This window comes from Semicossyphus pulcher, unplaced genomic scaffold, assembly GCF_022749685.1.
Source record: "Semicossyphus pulcher isolate SPU_LCO1_2020_fin unplaced genomic scaffold, fSemPul1.0.p SCAF_5, whole genome shotgun sequence".
NCBI lineage: Eukaryota > Metazoa > Chordata > Actinopteri > Labriformes > Labridae > Semicossyphus > Semicossyphus pulcher.
In genome coordinates this window covers 28,032,477-28,048,710 of record NW_027211726.1, presented here as the reverse complement: position 1 = coordinate 28,048,710, position 16,234 = coordinate 28,032,477, and the positions used below count along the sequence as shown (strand labels likewise).

General features: G+C 40.4%; 1 protein-coding gene across 1 annotated transcript; it reads left to right on the top strand.

Annotated features, from left to right (window-relative positions):
• The first annotated feature begins 4,356 nt into the window (after window positions 1-4,356).
• tbxta (T-box transcription factor Ta) lies at window positions 4,357-6,926 on the top strand. Its single transcript, XM_069681742.1, has 8 exons — window positions 4,357-4,541; window positions 4,892-5,156; window positions 5,493-5,627; window positions 5,733-5,794; window positions 5,884-5,945; window positions 6,060-6,233; window positions 6,339-6,462; window positions 6,668-6,926. The coding sequence occupies exons 1-8, from the start codon at window positions 4,357-4,359 to the stop codon at window positions 6,924-6,926; spliced, it is 1,266 nt and encodes a 421-aa protein (XP_069537843.1).
• The last annotated feature ends 9,308 nt before the right edge of the window (window positions 6,927-16,234 follow it).

Sequence of the window (16,234 nt, the reverse complement as noted above, 5' to 3'; positions counted from 1 at the left end):
AATGAATACGACTCGGTGGCGTAGCGTAAATTAATCTTTGCTTAATATCTGCAGGTCAAAGGTCAGAGCTTCAACATTACAACCTCTGTGATCAACTTTAGATTTTACAGTGCTAAAGTAAAATGAATTGCACTTTACTTGAATATTTCTAGTTAATTCTACTTTACATTTTACTTTCTAGCATCTTAAGATTTTAAATTCGAAAATTGCTTTTTACAACTTCATGTACCAGCAACAATAATCAAATGACATAATGTTTACAAAGGCCACTCTGCAAAATTAGCAATTTAAATTTCTTCCATTTATTTTTATACTTATTAGAATAAGATTTTGAATGGAGGCCTGTCACTTGTGAAGGAGTAAAAAACATCATGCATAAAAAACAAAAAGTTTGTTGCTACCGCCTACACACATTCTGCTTCCTCATAACCTTGCGCCTTGTACCCTGACCCTAACGTCATACATGTGTTGAAGTCTTAGCTAAAGTTCTATTTTTGTTGAAAATGGTTGCCTTACAGTTGTAGTATATACAGTTATGCAGAGAACAGAGAAGTTACAGACTGATGTGATGGCTGATGAAGTAATATGTATAAACTAGATCCGGGTCTGCGAGTGTATGTGTACATGTAATGTGGACGACCACTGGCTGCATAATGTATCTAAGTGCTGAGCATGCAGTTCAAGTCAAGCCTCTGATATTCATCAACACAGCAAGTTCTCTGCTCAAATGAAGTTATTACAAGAGAAATGTCTTTAGCCGAGTTGCCAGTTGAGGTGAAACTTCATCAACGGTGCAAAGGATTGTGGGTCAGAAGAGTCTGAAAAGTTTGCGGACTCACAAACTACAAAATATGTGAGCCTTACTAAATATGTTTCTGGCAGAGTGAAGAGTAAGGTGTGATTCTAGTCTCAGTTTGAGAAAATATTTTTTTCTCTTATTCTTTCCCAACCGGCTTGTAATGCAATAAAAGCTGCAAAGATAACAACAAAAAGTGCTTTATTCTGAAATGTACCTGATCTTTTTCACTCTGTCATTTTTTTGTGAAGCAGGAACGCCTCATTGTGTTGCATGTTAGAGCTGAAGACTAACACAAGCTTTATTTTTAGACTCAACATGTTTAAATTTGACCAATTTTAGGCCAAGAATACATAAACAATTCAAAACTTATACACTAGAATTCATATAAATGTTTATAAAGATCATAACATGAATTAAGATAAAGAAGAAGAAACACCTGATCTGTTTTTGGTGACAGCAACAGCAACTGTTAAAGACTAAATAGTACAGATAACACAAAATACGTTGGAAGATCAGAGCTAATAAAACGATATTGAATGATCTTTTCTATCATACTCATCTTTTTATATCACCCTTTGCTGCTTTCACCACTGAGACTTTTGTATTTTTGGGCTTATCAGTCAGTGTTGTTGTTGTTGTTGTTACCAGTTTATGTCACTATTCCTGAAAAATAACTGTGCGTGTTTGTACCTGTATTCTTGTGTGTGTGCGTGTGTGTGTGTGTGAGAGTGTTTTTTCTTCCCAGGCCTGACTCATCCGCCTCCCTGTGTTTACTTATTTAGGCCGGCAGAGTCCTCTGGAAAATATGCATCGTTATAACTGTCCCTTTGTGAAGCACCAGACCTCTGCAATATTTCTCACCTAGGTGGGTGTGTGTCCATGCCAGAGCGCGGCCTGCAGTGGTTAACCCTCAGCTCGCCAGGCAGCAGCAGAGTGTGTGTGTGTGTGTGTGTGTGTGTGTGTGTGTGTGTGTGTGTGTATGAGGAGAAAAGCTGTGTTAAAGCTCCGGTGGCTTTTTATGTAAACTTCATATTTTCAGAGCAGACATTTGCTCACCGTGTGGGACGGAGATGCTCCTCCTGCTGCTCAGTTTGGACTCGGCCTGTCAATCAAACTGTGAGGATGTTTTGTGTTTTAATATTTCTCTCCAGGCAACACCTGACAACCACAACACCGCACTGAAGCCCAGCCAACAAAGTGTTGTGTTGCTGCAGCTACAGCCGACTCATCTCTGACTTTTCAAATTAAATCTTATTTGTGAGTCATGATGCGGCTTCCTGTCAGCGCTCAGCAGAGCCTGCAGGCCTGCTCTGGTCTGCGGGGGTTAGCTCCTGTATGCAGTCGCTTTTTAACACTCTCTGTCTCCAAAATTAAAAAAAACTCACAGAGGGGGAAAAGGAAGAGGCCGCTGAATGATACGGGATGGAAAGGTGTGAGAGAACCTCTTTACATTTATGGCCTCTGTAGAACTGGAGGAAGTGGTGTAGTAAAGTGGAGTCACGCTCCAAAGCCCTCACTCAATTCCAAGTACATCACAGACAGAGGAGGCAGAGGCGGTGGGAACAAAACAACAAAACAACAAGGCTCAGATCTGAAAAAGCTTTCAGGAACTATGGGGGCAATGTGAGCGTTACAGTAAAGACAGTGAGTCAGGTGACATCGCACTTACAAATGCTCTGTAACATAGTTTTTCTTAGCTTATTATAAAGCAGATATTCTGAAGCATCTTCACAGGACAGTGAAAAAGGAAGTATATAAAACAAAAGCTGTTATTACAGTGACTTGTTTTACTATTTCAATTAGATTTTTGTTCTTCTAAGTCTTCAGCATTTTACTGCACATTGTGGTGGAGTTGATGTAACTGTTCTATCTACTGTCATGGAGTTTAATCAGTTACGATGCATCATATTTTCCATGTTTATAAAATGATTAATGTGGAAAATATGAGAAATATTTCCCTCTTAAGTTAATGCAGTTCAAGGTGGAGCTCATTTAATCTATTTTATAGACTGTCAGTTAATTAAATCTGCCACGATATATCTTAATTATTAAAATCTTCATAGATTTGTTTCATAAAATCTGAAAAGCACTCACTCTGTTCTGTACATTATGTTTAGGAACATCTATTTTTCATGTGTATTTTATCTTTGGTGAAGCGTATTGTATTAAATCATATTGTGCCCTATATATAAAATGTTTTTATTTTTACTAGACGAAAATTGTATTATACAATTTTTTTAAAAATGTTTTAGAATTGTTAAATAAATGTTTTTATCATTTCTTGTGCTCTTGTCTTTCTGGATATATATTTGTACGTTTGATTAAAAAGAGTAAACTGTTCAACTTTCCGATTTTATTAATACAAGCAGAATGTTAACCTCTAACATGTGGTGAAACACAAGTGTGAAATAGCATTTGATACAAATGCTGACAAGTAGTAACTGATAAGTTTTCTTCACCAGTCTGTAAGAATCAGTAAAAAGGGGCAGGAATTCATGAATTTATAAAGGTAAAAAATAGTCACATGTGCAGGAGCCGCTGCCTTGTAGTGTATCATACACTGAATTATATTTTGTCAGCCACATATTCTACTCTTCCTGTCCAGAAGCACATATGTCAACTCTGGCCCAGCAGCTGTATGCATGAACCCTGTCAAATAAACTAAAAAACTCAGCTCTTGTCCTGAATTGTGGCTATTAAAAAGAAGTCGTTTTGTTAGTAAATGCAAACAGAAAGAGGGACTTGCACAACTTCAGTTTCCGTATATGAATGTTTCTGATTAAGTAACAGAAATAACCTCTGCCGAGCACTCAGCCTCCGACTGGCTGAAATATGAAATATCAGAGCGCCTCAGAGGGAGTCCTGCAGGCCCATTATGCAAATCCAGGCATCACTTGTGGGCCGTCCACACTTTGGCACAACAGGAACACAGAGTCTGGCCTAATGGCCCATCCTCAGTAAACACAGGCCCTCTCCCATGTTGATTTGAGACAACAAAAGATTAGCACTATTTGCAAATATACAACTGAGTTCAAAGGCGCAGCTTTCCCCCTCGCTTCCCTTCTTTTGTTTGAACACACAGCTTTGAATGTGTAGGTGCTTAAACTGCAAGAGATCTAATAGATTTTTAGGGATCAAACTATGAATCACATCCTTTACTCCACTTACTCCTTGATGGCAAAGTGAATATTTGAACAGTTACCAAGCCTGTAAAAATGTAGTTTTTTGGTTTGATGAGTTTGGTTACGAAAAAACAACTTAAAAGCTTACCGTTCATTTAATAAATTCTCGTGTTTATTTATAATGTTAAGTATTTTGTATTATAGCAAGGTTCAGGTCGGTGTGGGGGCGGCGTTTGGAGACGCTGAACCCGGTCAGAGAGGCGAGACGTGCGCGCGCAAACCACGCCCCAAATCCCCATGAGGTCCCTGGGGGCCCTTAAATGATGAGGCCTCAGGGTGTAGAAACCAGAATCACTTGGGCCTTCCAGAGTCAGTGAGCCCTACGCACTAAAGAACTTGGATTTAGCTCCTCTTTACTCCACACTGTTTGGAAATATGACTTCTTCCAACTCTGACCAGCGCCTGGAGCATCTCCTCAGCGCCGTGGAGAGCGAGTTCCAGAAGGGAAGCGAGAAGGGAGACGCGTCCGAGCGGGATATTAAACTGACGCTGGACGACGCAGACTTATGGAACAAGTTCAAAGAGTTAACCAACGAGATGATAGTCACCAAAACTGGAAGGTAGGTGCAACGAAGCAGCAGCCGCGGTGGTGTCTTGTACGCACAGGCCGGGCACATTTTACGCGCTTTTTACGCACGGTGTTTTGTTGTAAGGAGTATAAGTTTGTTTGTAATTATGGTCTCAAATTTTAGGTGTTGTAAAACAGGTTTTTATTTTATATCAATAGGTTCACAAATACTCAAGCGCTCTGTCAAAAGTGCTGCTTCTGAGGCCTTACAGGCCCGGGAGGTTACAAAGTATTAACGAAACACGTTTTTCCTCCTAGAATAAAATATATGTTAAAAACAATCTTGAACCCCAAAAATGTCTCAAGCAAATTGTTAAAGGTCCCATCCTTGTTGTTTTCCAGGAGGATGTTTCCGGTGCTCAGGGCCAGCGTCAGCGGCCTGGACCCCAACGCCATGTACTCGGTGCTACTGGATTTCGTGGCAGCGGACAACAATCGCTGGAAATACGTGAACGGAGAGTGGGTCCCCGGTGGCAAACCGGAGCCCCAGAGCCCCAGCTGCGTCTACATCCACCCAGACTCCCCCAACTTCGGAGCGCACTGGATGAAAGCGCCCGTCTCCTTCAGCAAAGTCAAACTCTCCAATAAACTCAACGGAGGCGGACAGGTGAGGGTTAACGCGCAAAATACTTATGATGATATGAAAATCTATTCTGACATATTATACTATTCCAGCTGTGCCACATTAGACCTACAGAAACACATTTTAATTTAAAGAGGATATTTATCCTTTAGAACAAAAACATTTCTTTAATCTAGGAACTGCTTACTGTCTTTAAACATTCAAAAATAATGTGAGTCATAATAATTGTAGGGAATCATTTTACTTTCACCTGGTTTATGTCCTTTATTAAGGCACAATAAGAAACACTTAGACTAAATTAACGTGTTGACCTGCTGTTTCAAGGATAAACAATAACATTAATTTGATTGGTTTCCACAGATCATGCTGAACTCTCTGCACAAATACGAGCCGAGGATACACATCGTGAAGGTCGGAGGCATCCAGAAGATGATCAGCAGCCAGTCTTTCCCCGAAACACAGTTCATCGCTGTCACTGCCTACCAGAATGAAGAGGTCAGTGTTGCATTGATCATATGGCATTTCCATTAAGCTTTGTCATAAACACTGATGTGTCTTTAATATTGGCTGAAGTGCTCACAGCTGTCATGTCCTCCACAGATTACTGCTCTGAAGATAAAGCACAATCCCTTTGCCAAAGCCTTCTTGGATGCCAAAGAAAGGTATATTCATTTACCTCAAATGATTCCTCTAATGATCGTGTCAGTCAGCTGATAGTGATAGTATCTAACGTTGTTGTTTTTGATTGCAGGAGCGACCACAAAGATGTTCCTGATCACAGTGCAGACAGTCAACAGTCTGGCTACTCTCAGCGTGAGTTTCATTCATTTTTATGTGCAGCATTTGTAGACTCTGCAGATTCACGTCTTCTCTTACACAGATTTATGATATGTTATTTGACCTAATTTCGCATATTTGATTCCACAGTTGGAGGTTGGTTCCTCCCGGGCCAGAGTCCCATCTGCCCCAGCAGCAGCCCTCCTCAGTTCAGCAGCACAGCAGGCCACTCCTCCGGCTCCTACTGCGAGCGCTACTCCAGCCTGAGGAGCCACAGAGCGGCCCCGTACCCCAGCCACTACCCCCACCGAGCCTCCGGCACAAGTAAGACCCCACTCACACCACTGATGTATATTAGAACGATCATGTTAGGGATCAAAATAAGAGTGAGGATTGGTGTTAATTTGCTGGCTTTGCCTCATTTTTCAGACAACTACATGGACAACACTTCAGGAGCTCTTCCCACTCATGACAGCTGGTCTGCTCTCCAGATCCCAAACTCCACCGGCATGGGCACTCTGTCCCACTCCACCAACTCCTCATCTAACTCCAGGTAAGCCTCTTAACCATACAGGCTTATTAGAGCATTATACAATTATACAGATAATTATTAAAGTTGAATCTGTGTGTAAGAAGCACTTTGGGAATTTAAGTGGATACACGACAATGATCCATGACGTTTCCACTTTCTGTTTGAGGAGAGTGCCAAGTACCAAAACCATTAAACACACCAACCGTCTTATCCCTTTCATCCACAGTCAGTACCCGAGCCTTTGGTCAGTAGCCGGCACAACCCTCACCCCTTCAGGTTCTGCTTCAGGCTCCATACCCGGAGGTCTGACCTCCCAGTTCCTGAGGGGCTCCTCCTACACCAGCCTGACCTCCTCCCTGCCCGTGTCCTCGCCCTCCTCCATGTATGACCCCAGCCTGAGCGAGGTGGGGGTCGGGGATGCCCAGTTTGAGAGCTCCATCGCCAGGCTTACTGCTTCCTGGGCACCTGTGGCCCAGAGCTACTGAGCAGCAGCTGAAACTTCCAACGTGTTGCAGCAGCTTTAGGAGCAGGACTAAAGACATGAATTAAATGTCCTGGAGAAGATGTGGAAACGTCACACGACCTGCAAGGATCCCGTCCGCCTCATGTGTGTGAAAAAGCTCAGATCCTTCATTTCAGTTGTAAAGTCAGGCTGAACAAAGTTGTCCAAAGACAGAACTTGAAAGACAATCATCTCCCTCCATGTTGGACAAAATCACATGAGAGTATTAAATCTTCTTTGCTCTTAGTAATTCCAGAAATGCTTATTACACATTTATAACGTGTTTATTACACCTTTTTAAACTCCTTTATTGTGACAAAAACAACCGAACAATCCTTGAAATGTTTGTTTTTATTCTTACATATATAAGATGAAAATGGTTCTGCTAACATTGATGTGTATATGTGTGTAAATAGAATAAATTAACGTCCAGTGTTTTCCGTATAAATGTGCCTTTTCTGAATGCAATAAATGTTCCAAGATCAGACTGAGACACAAGTGCCTTCTGCATCAAAAACCTGTACATAACTATCTATTTGTATTTGATCTTGCTGTAAGTTTTATTTATGTCATTTAATAATAAATTAAAATTTTGTTTTCTCAATGACGGGTTTCACATTGTCTGTTTGGTGGACTTTTTATCTTGTATGAACATTTCAAATCCACGGTGAATTGTTTCTTAGCTTGAGGAGCTTCTAAGAGTAACATTTATCTTGCAAGAAAGTGTTTTTAAAAGAGTCTTTTTGGGCCTTTTGGATTATTGATAGGACCATGAAGAGAGAAGAGAGTGGGGAATGACATGCAGCAAAGGGCCGAGGATGGGAGTCAAACCAGCAGCCGCTGCAAAGAGGAATGTAGCCTTACTCTACTCACATCGCCCCAGTTTTAAAGAAAGTTTTAAATACACAGAAAATAAAGCATAAAACAGGAGACATTCAAAATAAACTTATATTATCTGTAAGGTCAAAGGTCAAACAAAGGCTGCGGTGGTTTAATTAATAAGAAAAACATGGAGGGTCATGCAGAAGGCAACTTAAACAACAGACAAAAACATTTCATTAAAAACGTCTTTATATTCTAATTTTGAATCACTGGGTTTAGTCCTGAAGTGTAACTCTAACGTCTTTCTCGTGCATCAAACCTCCGTCTCCAAATTTCAGCCCCGCAGCTTGAGATTTCTTTATATAACGGCTTCGTCACAACGATGCTAAGTGAACGCGGCTTCTCTGACATGTAATTGAAATTGAGGTGATGGAGAAGTGTCCAGTTTAAGAAATCTATCGGGGGGTCTTTTTCATCACTGGCACCCTTTTGTTACAATCTGCGTTGTGGTGCGACGTACGGCTAACACATTCAGATCTGCATGTGAGGAAAGTCAAAGGTACCGAATACGGAGCAAAATGCTAACACCTGGGATTGAATGTAATAACCTGAGATACGCACATGAACATACTTATTGCTTCATAGTCAGTGTCAGAGTTAAACGTAAGAGAAGCACAACACAACCATTAGCTAATACAGTATATGACATATGTACAATTGAAAACCATATTAAATAACAATATTTAATACTAAAACGTTCTTGTTATTTTTTGTAAATTTGCCCTCACTCTGAATTTGATGCCTGAAAATTCGATTTACGTTTTAACACAGGAGCGCAAGAGGCTGGTTTTAGCTGAAAGTAGTGTCATAACCCAAACTCAGCTGAGTTTACCAACAGTGTGCAAAAAACTATTTTTACATCTTGTTATGATAATAACGATTTTAGTGCCATGAATTCATTCTGACCAAACGTGTATAAACTGGAAGAAGAATGGAAATGACAAGGAAAAGACATAAAAATAAGGTTTTTAAATTATTCATAAGAACCAACTCAAGGATTCAAACAACGTTTCTATCTTAGTATTTTAGAATACAATAGATATTTATTGCCATTTGCACAGGTGCAGGACAGTACAGGTACATTGGAGGTTGTGTGTTCTTCTCGAGTCAGCTTTACAAAATATAAAAGAAAAAAGAAAAGCATCAGAATCAATAAACTCATTTAAAATAGAATAAAGAACAAAAAGTATACACTAAATAAAAGATACACACTTTCAAAAAATGTAAAAGTGGACACTGTATGAAAACTGTTATTGCACATGAACATTTTCCACATCTGTTATACATAAAGCTTAACTTGGAGAGCTACGCCATGTCGCATCTTATTAATTTTTCATTTGAAAGTTTAAAGACAAATCTAATGTATTAAAAGAATCAATACCGTACATGTTAGTGTAAAAGTGCATTTACAATTATAAACATAAAACATAGAAAATATCCTTAAAAACACTATATAATACATAAATACAAGTATTTGGTATTACAGAGTCAGAAAACTAAAAACACATAAAATAAAAGCTCAAATATGAACTAGAAGTTTTTTCTGGTCGATTCGGCTCCACCTCCAGCTCCTACCTGTGGCCAGTGGCTCGGCCCTGCACTCATGACATCAGTGGTGTGATGTGTGTGTGTGTGTGCATGTGTGTGTGTGTCTCCAGAGGCTCAGCCCCTGAAAGGTGATGGAGTGGTCCTCACCGAGGTGCAAATGAAGGCTGGAGGGTCACGGGGCCACGGGCAAACAGTAATGAAGCAGCAATGTGACCTGCAGCTGGCAGGGCCGACGCAGCGGAGCAAAGGTCCCCTCATGAAACGCTGACATCTCTGAAAACCGCCACTTTACTGCCTGTCCAAATATAGGAATATATCTGTGTTAGCTGGAACAAAACACAGGAGCTGGGGACTTCTGTGATGATTATTCATTTAGTCTTTATCTACTGATAGAAGAAGAACATTTTGTAACCACGGTATAACTGAGTTACGGTAGGTCAATAGGATCTACAGCTGTGTCCCAATCCAGGGGCTGCAGCCTTCGAAGGCTGTATTTGAAGGCTGATTTGGTTTCAACTCAATCGAATAGCTAGTGTCACACATGTTTAAGAAAACGAAAGGGCCCTTGAAACAAAGTATCTTCAAAATAATACGTTAACTTACAGGGCGTTAGTTATGCTAGCTAGATAGCCCGCTAGCTACCTGTAGCTAGGCGACAGGAGGGGCGTTTGGTGACGCAAGGGTAGACCAGATAATATAAGACAGAACTTTATTAGTCCTGAAGGAAATTATAGTGCCAGATAGCTCCAAAAATACAGCAGAAAATTAGAGAAATACAAAAAATATAAGGGTGTTGTTGTGTTTTTAAAAAACAATGTATATATATTATATATATATTTATACTTTTTAATATATATTTGTATTCATAGGTCTATATATAGTAGTTTTAGTTTTAGTTTTAGTTTTTAAGTTTTCATGTTACCTTTGTCTAACCTGTCCTGTGTTTAAGTGTAGTATGTCAATTTGTGTGTCTGTACATTGAGAGTAATGTATTTTTCTTTAATCACCTGGGGTAAAAAAACTAACGTGAAAACAAAAGAAATCTCACGTTGAATGTGAGGCCAGTATTACTCTCCTTTAGCTTTGTTTTGGTCTCCATTAACTTCTAAGACAAATATCTGGTCCTTCAGCTTCTAAATGCACATATATTCTTTCTTTTCACATATATTCCACACAATCATTTGATCCACTGTAAATACGTACAACAATACTGTCTACAGTCATGTAAGCTGCTTTGCACCTGCAGTTCTTTGAGTGTCCACTTGAGGCTGTCTCCAAAATTGAGCCAAATTAGCCCACATGTTCAAATATCCAAATTTAAAGCAGAAAAAAAACATGTTCATACAAAAACAGTTGTTTGCTAGGCTACGGCTGTCGGCTATATCCTTGAGGGTATCCATAATTAAATATAATACATAACACAAAATTTTGATCTTTAGTGCTGTTAGATTAAAAGTTAAAGGGAAGGTCAGTTATTGCAATCCATCCTGAGAGGGACAAACATGAGCGGATCAAATCTAAAGGTGTAATCAGAAGAATTTTTCTTTGCATTTTGTCAACAACACATTCAAACTGGGCCCCTCCTCCTGGGCTCTTCGTCACCGGAAGCTCACTCACTGTCTCGTGCGACCGACAGCATCACGGTTACCTTTGTGCTAGCATGCTAACCACTGGTTAGCTTGTCCTACCCGGTTTGAGGCTCCTACCTGTCCAATAGAACTGGAGTTTAAAACTTGCAGGACTTTATTATGTTCAGTAAACAGCAAAGGCAGGAAATAAAACAGTCATTGATCCCTTGTGTTTCATCTGTGTGTGTGTCTGTGTAGATCTGTGTGTGTGTGTGTGTGTGTGTGTGTGTGTGTGTGTGTGTGAGTGGCTGTTTATGAGGAGTTGTCCAGACTTAGAGGGGAGGATGTTTGCTGATGGTCTTTGCTCAGTCTGGAGTGATAAACAGGTCCTGCTGGGCCCACAGTCATCTCTGCCCTCTCACTTGTGTTTGTGTGTGTGTGTGTGTGTGTGTGTAGATCTGAGGAGCTGACTGAAGTCTTTGTGCTCCAAGATGGCTGATCTGCTCTGTACACCTCAGCCTGCAGCCTGTGTTGGCCTTCACTAATTGACAATTGGAGTTTGACTTTGCACACCGGCCTCCTCTCCACCCCTGGAAGTGTGTGTAACAAATACGCTTTACAGAGTGTGCTCGGCACCCAGGTGTGGAGAACGGAGCACCATAAACAACAGATGCATATATTGGATTGGGTCACTGTTGCCATATTGTGTCTGTGGTAATTAGTTTAGATGTAGCAGAGGTGTAGTGTCAGCCTAAAACACACTAGAGCTCTGTTTTCCATCTACTTAAAGGGCACAATTGGAGTTTATTAATCACAGAAACTAAAAGTCTAAAGAACCAGGACTGAGCTAAGATGTGTTTTCATCCAGTAAAAACTTTAATTTGACACATGAAGATGACGCCAGCCTCCATTCGTCCCATCTCTGTCCTGGTGTCCCCTCACGTATCCTCACCCTCTTCCAGGAATTAGCCACGGAGCAGTCCTATGGAAGAAGACAGAAGGGCGAAGCGGCCTCCGCAAACACCCCGATTATGACGATGAGTCACATTGTGTAAGGCCCTGCGGCTGATTTACGAGGGGCCGCTGCCAAAAAACAAGTTGTCAAGTCTGGAACAGCGAGTCAGGGAGGTGTGTTTGCAGACCGCCCCCCCCGTCCGCCCCGAAACCCCAACCCCGTCCTCTGATGTCTGTGTGTCTTCGTTAATGAAGAAATTCTGGTACCTTGGTGAGACATTGCTCTCAGCTGAGCAGACTCTGCCTCCTCTGTGCCCTCAACCCCTGCACAGTGACACAGCCGCCCCACCCAGCCGCAATCCCATCAGGCCTCTGGCTTCACCTTCCTCGCAGTTAAAGGATCTACTGGAAGTTGAGCTGGCAGAAACCTGCATTTAAGATCTTTAGCCAACAAAAATACTGATAAAACCTTTGGGAACAAACCACATTAGAATTTCTGACAATATCCAACTAATTCCTATAATGATGAATGCCAGAACAAATCTGATTGACTATGTTTTTCCAAATAAACTCATAGTAAAGTTATGCAGTGGCCTAAAACTGACAACAGGCCTGACTTAACAAATGTGAGGTAGAAAAAGACCCAACATTTTTTCACCTAATTTATTATTGACCATTAGCTTGCCAGGCTACTGCAACACACTGGCCTTTGCCTCTCATGGAACATAATCAACATGAATATAAACAACTGACACAGTCAGAAAAAGGAACTGTTTTGATATATTGGCCTGGATTTGAAAATGACCAACCCAAAAACAACCGGAGCCAGAGGCTTTGCAGATGAAAATGGCCCAACACTGCTGGTTTGTTGGCACTGGAATAATTACACAAAAAGAGACACAGATATTAAGAGCTGTCACACTGTTTACAGAAAGAAGTTTGTGAACTTTTCAAGGCCAGGCATGGACTGGCCGTCCACCTCAAGGTGTAGTAACTGTCAGTCTTTACAGCTTGAGCACTCGGAGGGGCTCAGAATAGGGATTGAATCATCAGGGTTTTACAAATACCTCGGCGTTTTAGTTTTTCAAATGTTTTCCTAAATTTCAAGGAATCACAGCTTTCCATTTTTTAGGTCATTCAAGAGTTAACCCCAGGACCTGAGACCTGGCCGAAGATCTTAAAGTGAAGGGGCGTAGAGTGAAGCAGACAGTTACTGTTCTATTCAACCTATTGACAAATAAGTGTCTATAAAATAAAAAACACTTAAAGACCAGCTCCAGTCATGTTTTATGACATATAAAATGCTCTGCTTGAAATAAAAATTGTGGCATGTTTTTTCTGCAAAATACATTAAATTACCTTGTAAAAATCCTCCCGAGGCATCCTTCTCCCTCATTAACAATTCCCGAATCTGCATAGGCCTTGCCCACTATGTTCTACGCCCAAAAACAAAACACGTCTCTGCCATCGCTTACTGGCAACTTTTTGAAACTTAGCTCGCTTGAAATCTAGTAATTAGTAGTAGTAACGTTAACATCAGTAGTGAGTTTGCAAAAAATACGATGACGGTTACAGCTGGTTGCACATCACTGAAGTGGTTGCCATAGGTTACACGTAAAGATATGCATAGCGTCACCCCGTCCATTAACAGGATTAACTCCTTAGGTTTGTGACGTCTCAAACCTGCCAATCTGAAAACGTGTTGTTCAGACTGTCCTTGGTACACTGCAGTTTAAAAGCAGACAGGCCCAGCCATGGAGATGACTGCTGATGTTGTCCCTGATATGTCTTGTAGCACAGGAAGAACACCACATGGAGATGTTTACAAGGTTAAACACTTGATTTTCACTGGAGGGGGTCTTAGAGACATTATTAAACATTTAATGAAGTAAGATGGGTAAGAACAGTAAGTTGTTTCTGAAAAGATAAACCTCTCTGTAAATAAAAAGGCATTTATCATAGCAATTAGAATTTCCAGTTTGTCTTCTGTTTAAGACCAGGGTCTCCGGTCTCTCTCCTCTCAGACGCGCACCAAGTCTTGTCTGTGATTTTTCTTTTTTGGGCAAAAATGATTTGTCTTTAAATATTTGAAATTTATCAGGTCCAATCAAATCTCTGAACAACTTGTCAATTTGGATCTGTGAGGACTAGTCGATCTATAAAACAATGTGTAAAACGTGCTGGAGTTAGCAGGAAGTCCATCACATTGAACATAAAGCAGAACTTCTCCTGCTGAACTCTAGAAAACATTTGGTCTTCGTTATGAATCCAGCTTGACTCATTTGCTGCTGTAACACCTGAGAATCTGCCCATGACAGATTTCTACAAATAAATACTCTGTAATGTGCCCGCTGTGGTAATAAACCTCACAGCCTAAAAACCTGCACTCAGACAGGGTGACCGTGGCTCTGTCTTTGCATAAACCACCATTGTCCCGATGAGACAGATGTCGGAGCAGCGTTTTTGAACTACATGAGCAATTTCACACATTAGGAGGACTTGCTAGCCAGCATAAGCTAATGTATGTTTCCTCCGGTCACCACAGTGATAGTGACAGCCTCTCACCAGCCTGACAGGCCAGTCCAGTTAGCTGTGGACGGTCACACAAGCAGAGAAGACTTGTAAGCAAACTGGTGCTCACTGAAGTAACATTTAGCAGAGGTGCATGATATCCAGTGTGGTCTGAGTGAGAAAGTGTCCTTCACTCATTGGTAGCAGCATGTTGATTATCCTCACGGTTCAGACGACACGTCGATCACTGCATTCACACTAGTCATACACTTACCACCTGAAAAGAGCTAATGTTCTGAATATGTAGTATGTTTGAATGACGAGTACAGTGAACTTCATATTACTTTTGTTTTTACATGTGTAAATCTTCTGTGAAGTGATATGAACGCCACAAGTTTGGAAATGAAAAACAACTTGGGGCGTGGACAAAAACCTTTGCAGCCTAATACCTCATACCTGCATGAGTCTAGAGGCTCCAGGCATAACCTGCTACTCACATAATACACCTTTATGGGAGTCAGGAGGTAGAGCGGGTTGTCGACTAATCAGATGATCCCCTGTTTATTCCCCTGCACCTCCAATTAGTATTTAGAAGTATCATTGGGTAAGATAATAAACCTCAAAGTGCCTTAAGTTGTCGGAAGTATAAGTGTGCTGTTTGTGCGGCCCATTTACCAACACTTCAATCACTGACTGAACTGTCAGCTGTTGATTTGCATTGTGGGTAGCAGATAAGAAAGAATGAGCAGAATCCTTCTGAGCAGTATCTTTTATTAACTGTCAGTTTTGAGTCTGACAATATTAAAGTAAATGATAAATGAGTGGATTACTCTTTTAAAGATATAAAGTATTTATTATTTCTTATACTTATACAGCAGTGAATGCCTTTACATTCAGTAATTACCTCTCTATGTAGTAGATTTTCTCTTTAGTGTTGGAGTCTGCCTGCATGCACTACAACTGACAACCTTTGCTCAAGGACCCAATGCATGTGATCCAGCATTACTGTTTTAATACACTATCAACCTCAATGTTCACTGTTCATCTACTGCTGCTGATTCACATGTTCTGATCTCATGTAGAGAAAAACTTCACACATCTGTTTCACAGGACAGGTGCATAAGAGGAAAACATCTGTCCAACTTGCAGAAAATATATATTTATTTGTTTGCAACTTTTCAGTGCTCGGCCTTCATCAGGCAAAAACTGCTTGTTGACTTTAAAATATATACACATAAAAAATACATAATTATTGTAGTTTTAACTCTTTCAGCTGTTGCTTTATTATAAACTGTTTTGCTTAAATATCATATTTGATACAATGTTAAACCATTACACCAGTTTAAATCAACAGGTGTAACCAAGAATAAAGCCAGATGCCAATGTATTTATTTCTGCAGGATAACATATCAGTTAAGTAAAGGTTTTTTCTCTCCTAAGTCGACTCTTGAGGGCATTTCTTAATGGAATTCCTAGAATATGGATACATATGTTTTTTTAAAAAACTCCCAAAGACATCACAGGTAATTTCTATAAATTTCTCATGGAGATCTCTGAAAACTTTCCAGTTCCAGTGACCAGTTTTGTAGGATCAATGTTTGCACTCACTGTACATTAACTAAAAAGAACCCAATAATCCAAAAACCCTCCACTGTATGAAAACACTGCCCTCTTGTGGCTCAAAATATAAAAAATCTTTCCAACCTGTGCACGGTGAATTACCTGTTGCATTTCGTTGATGCACAAGTTATTATCACACTGTATATAAAAGGTTAAACAAAGATGCATATTATTGTCTGCCTCCCACAGCAGATTCAACAGCTGTGTT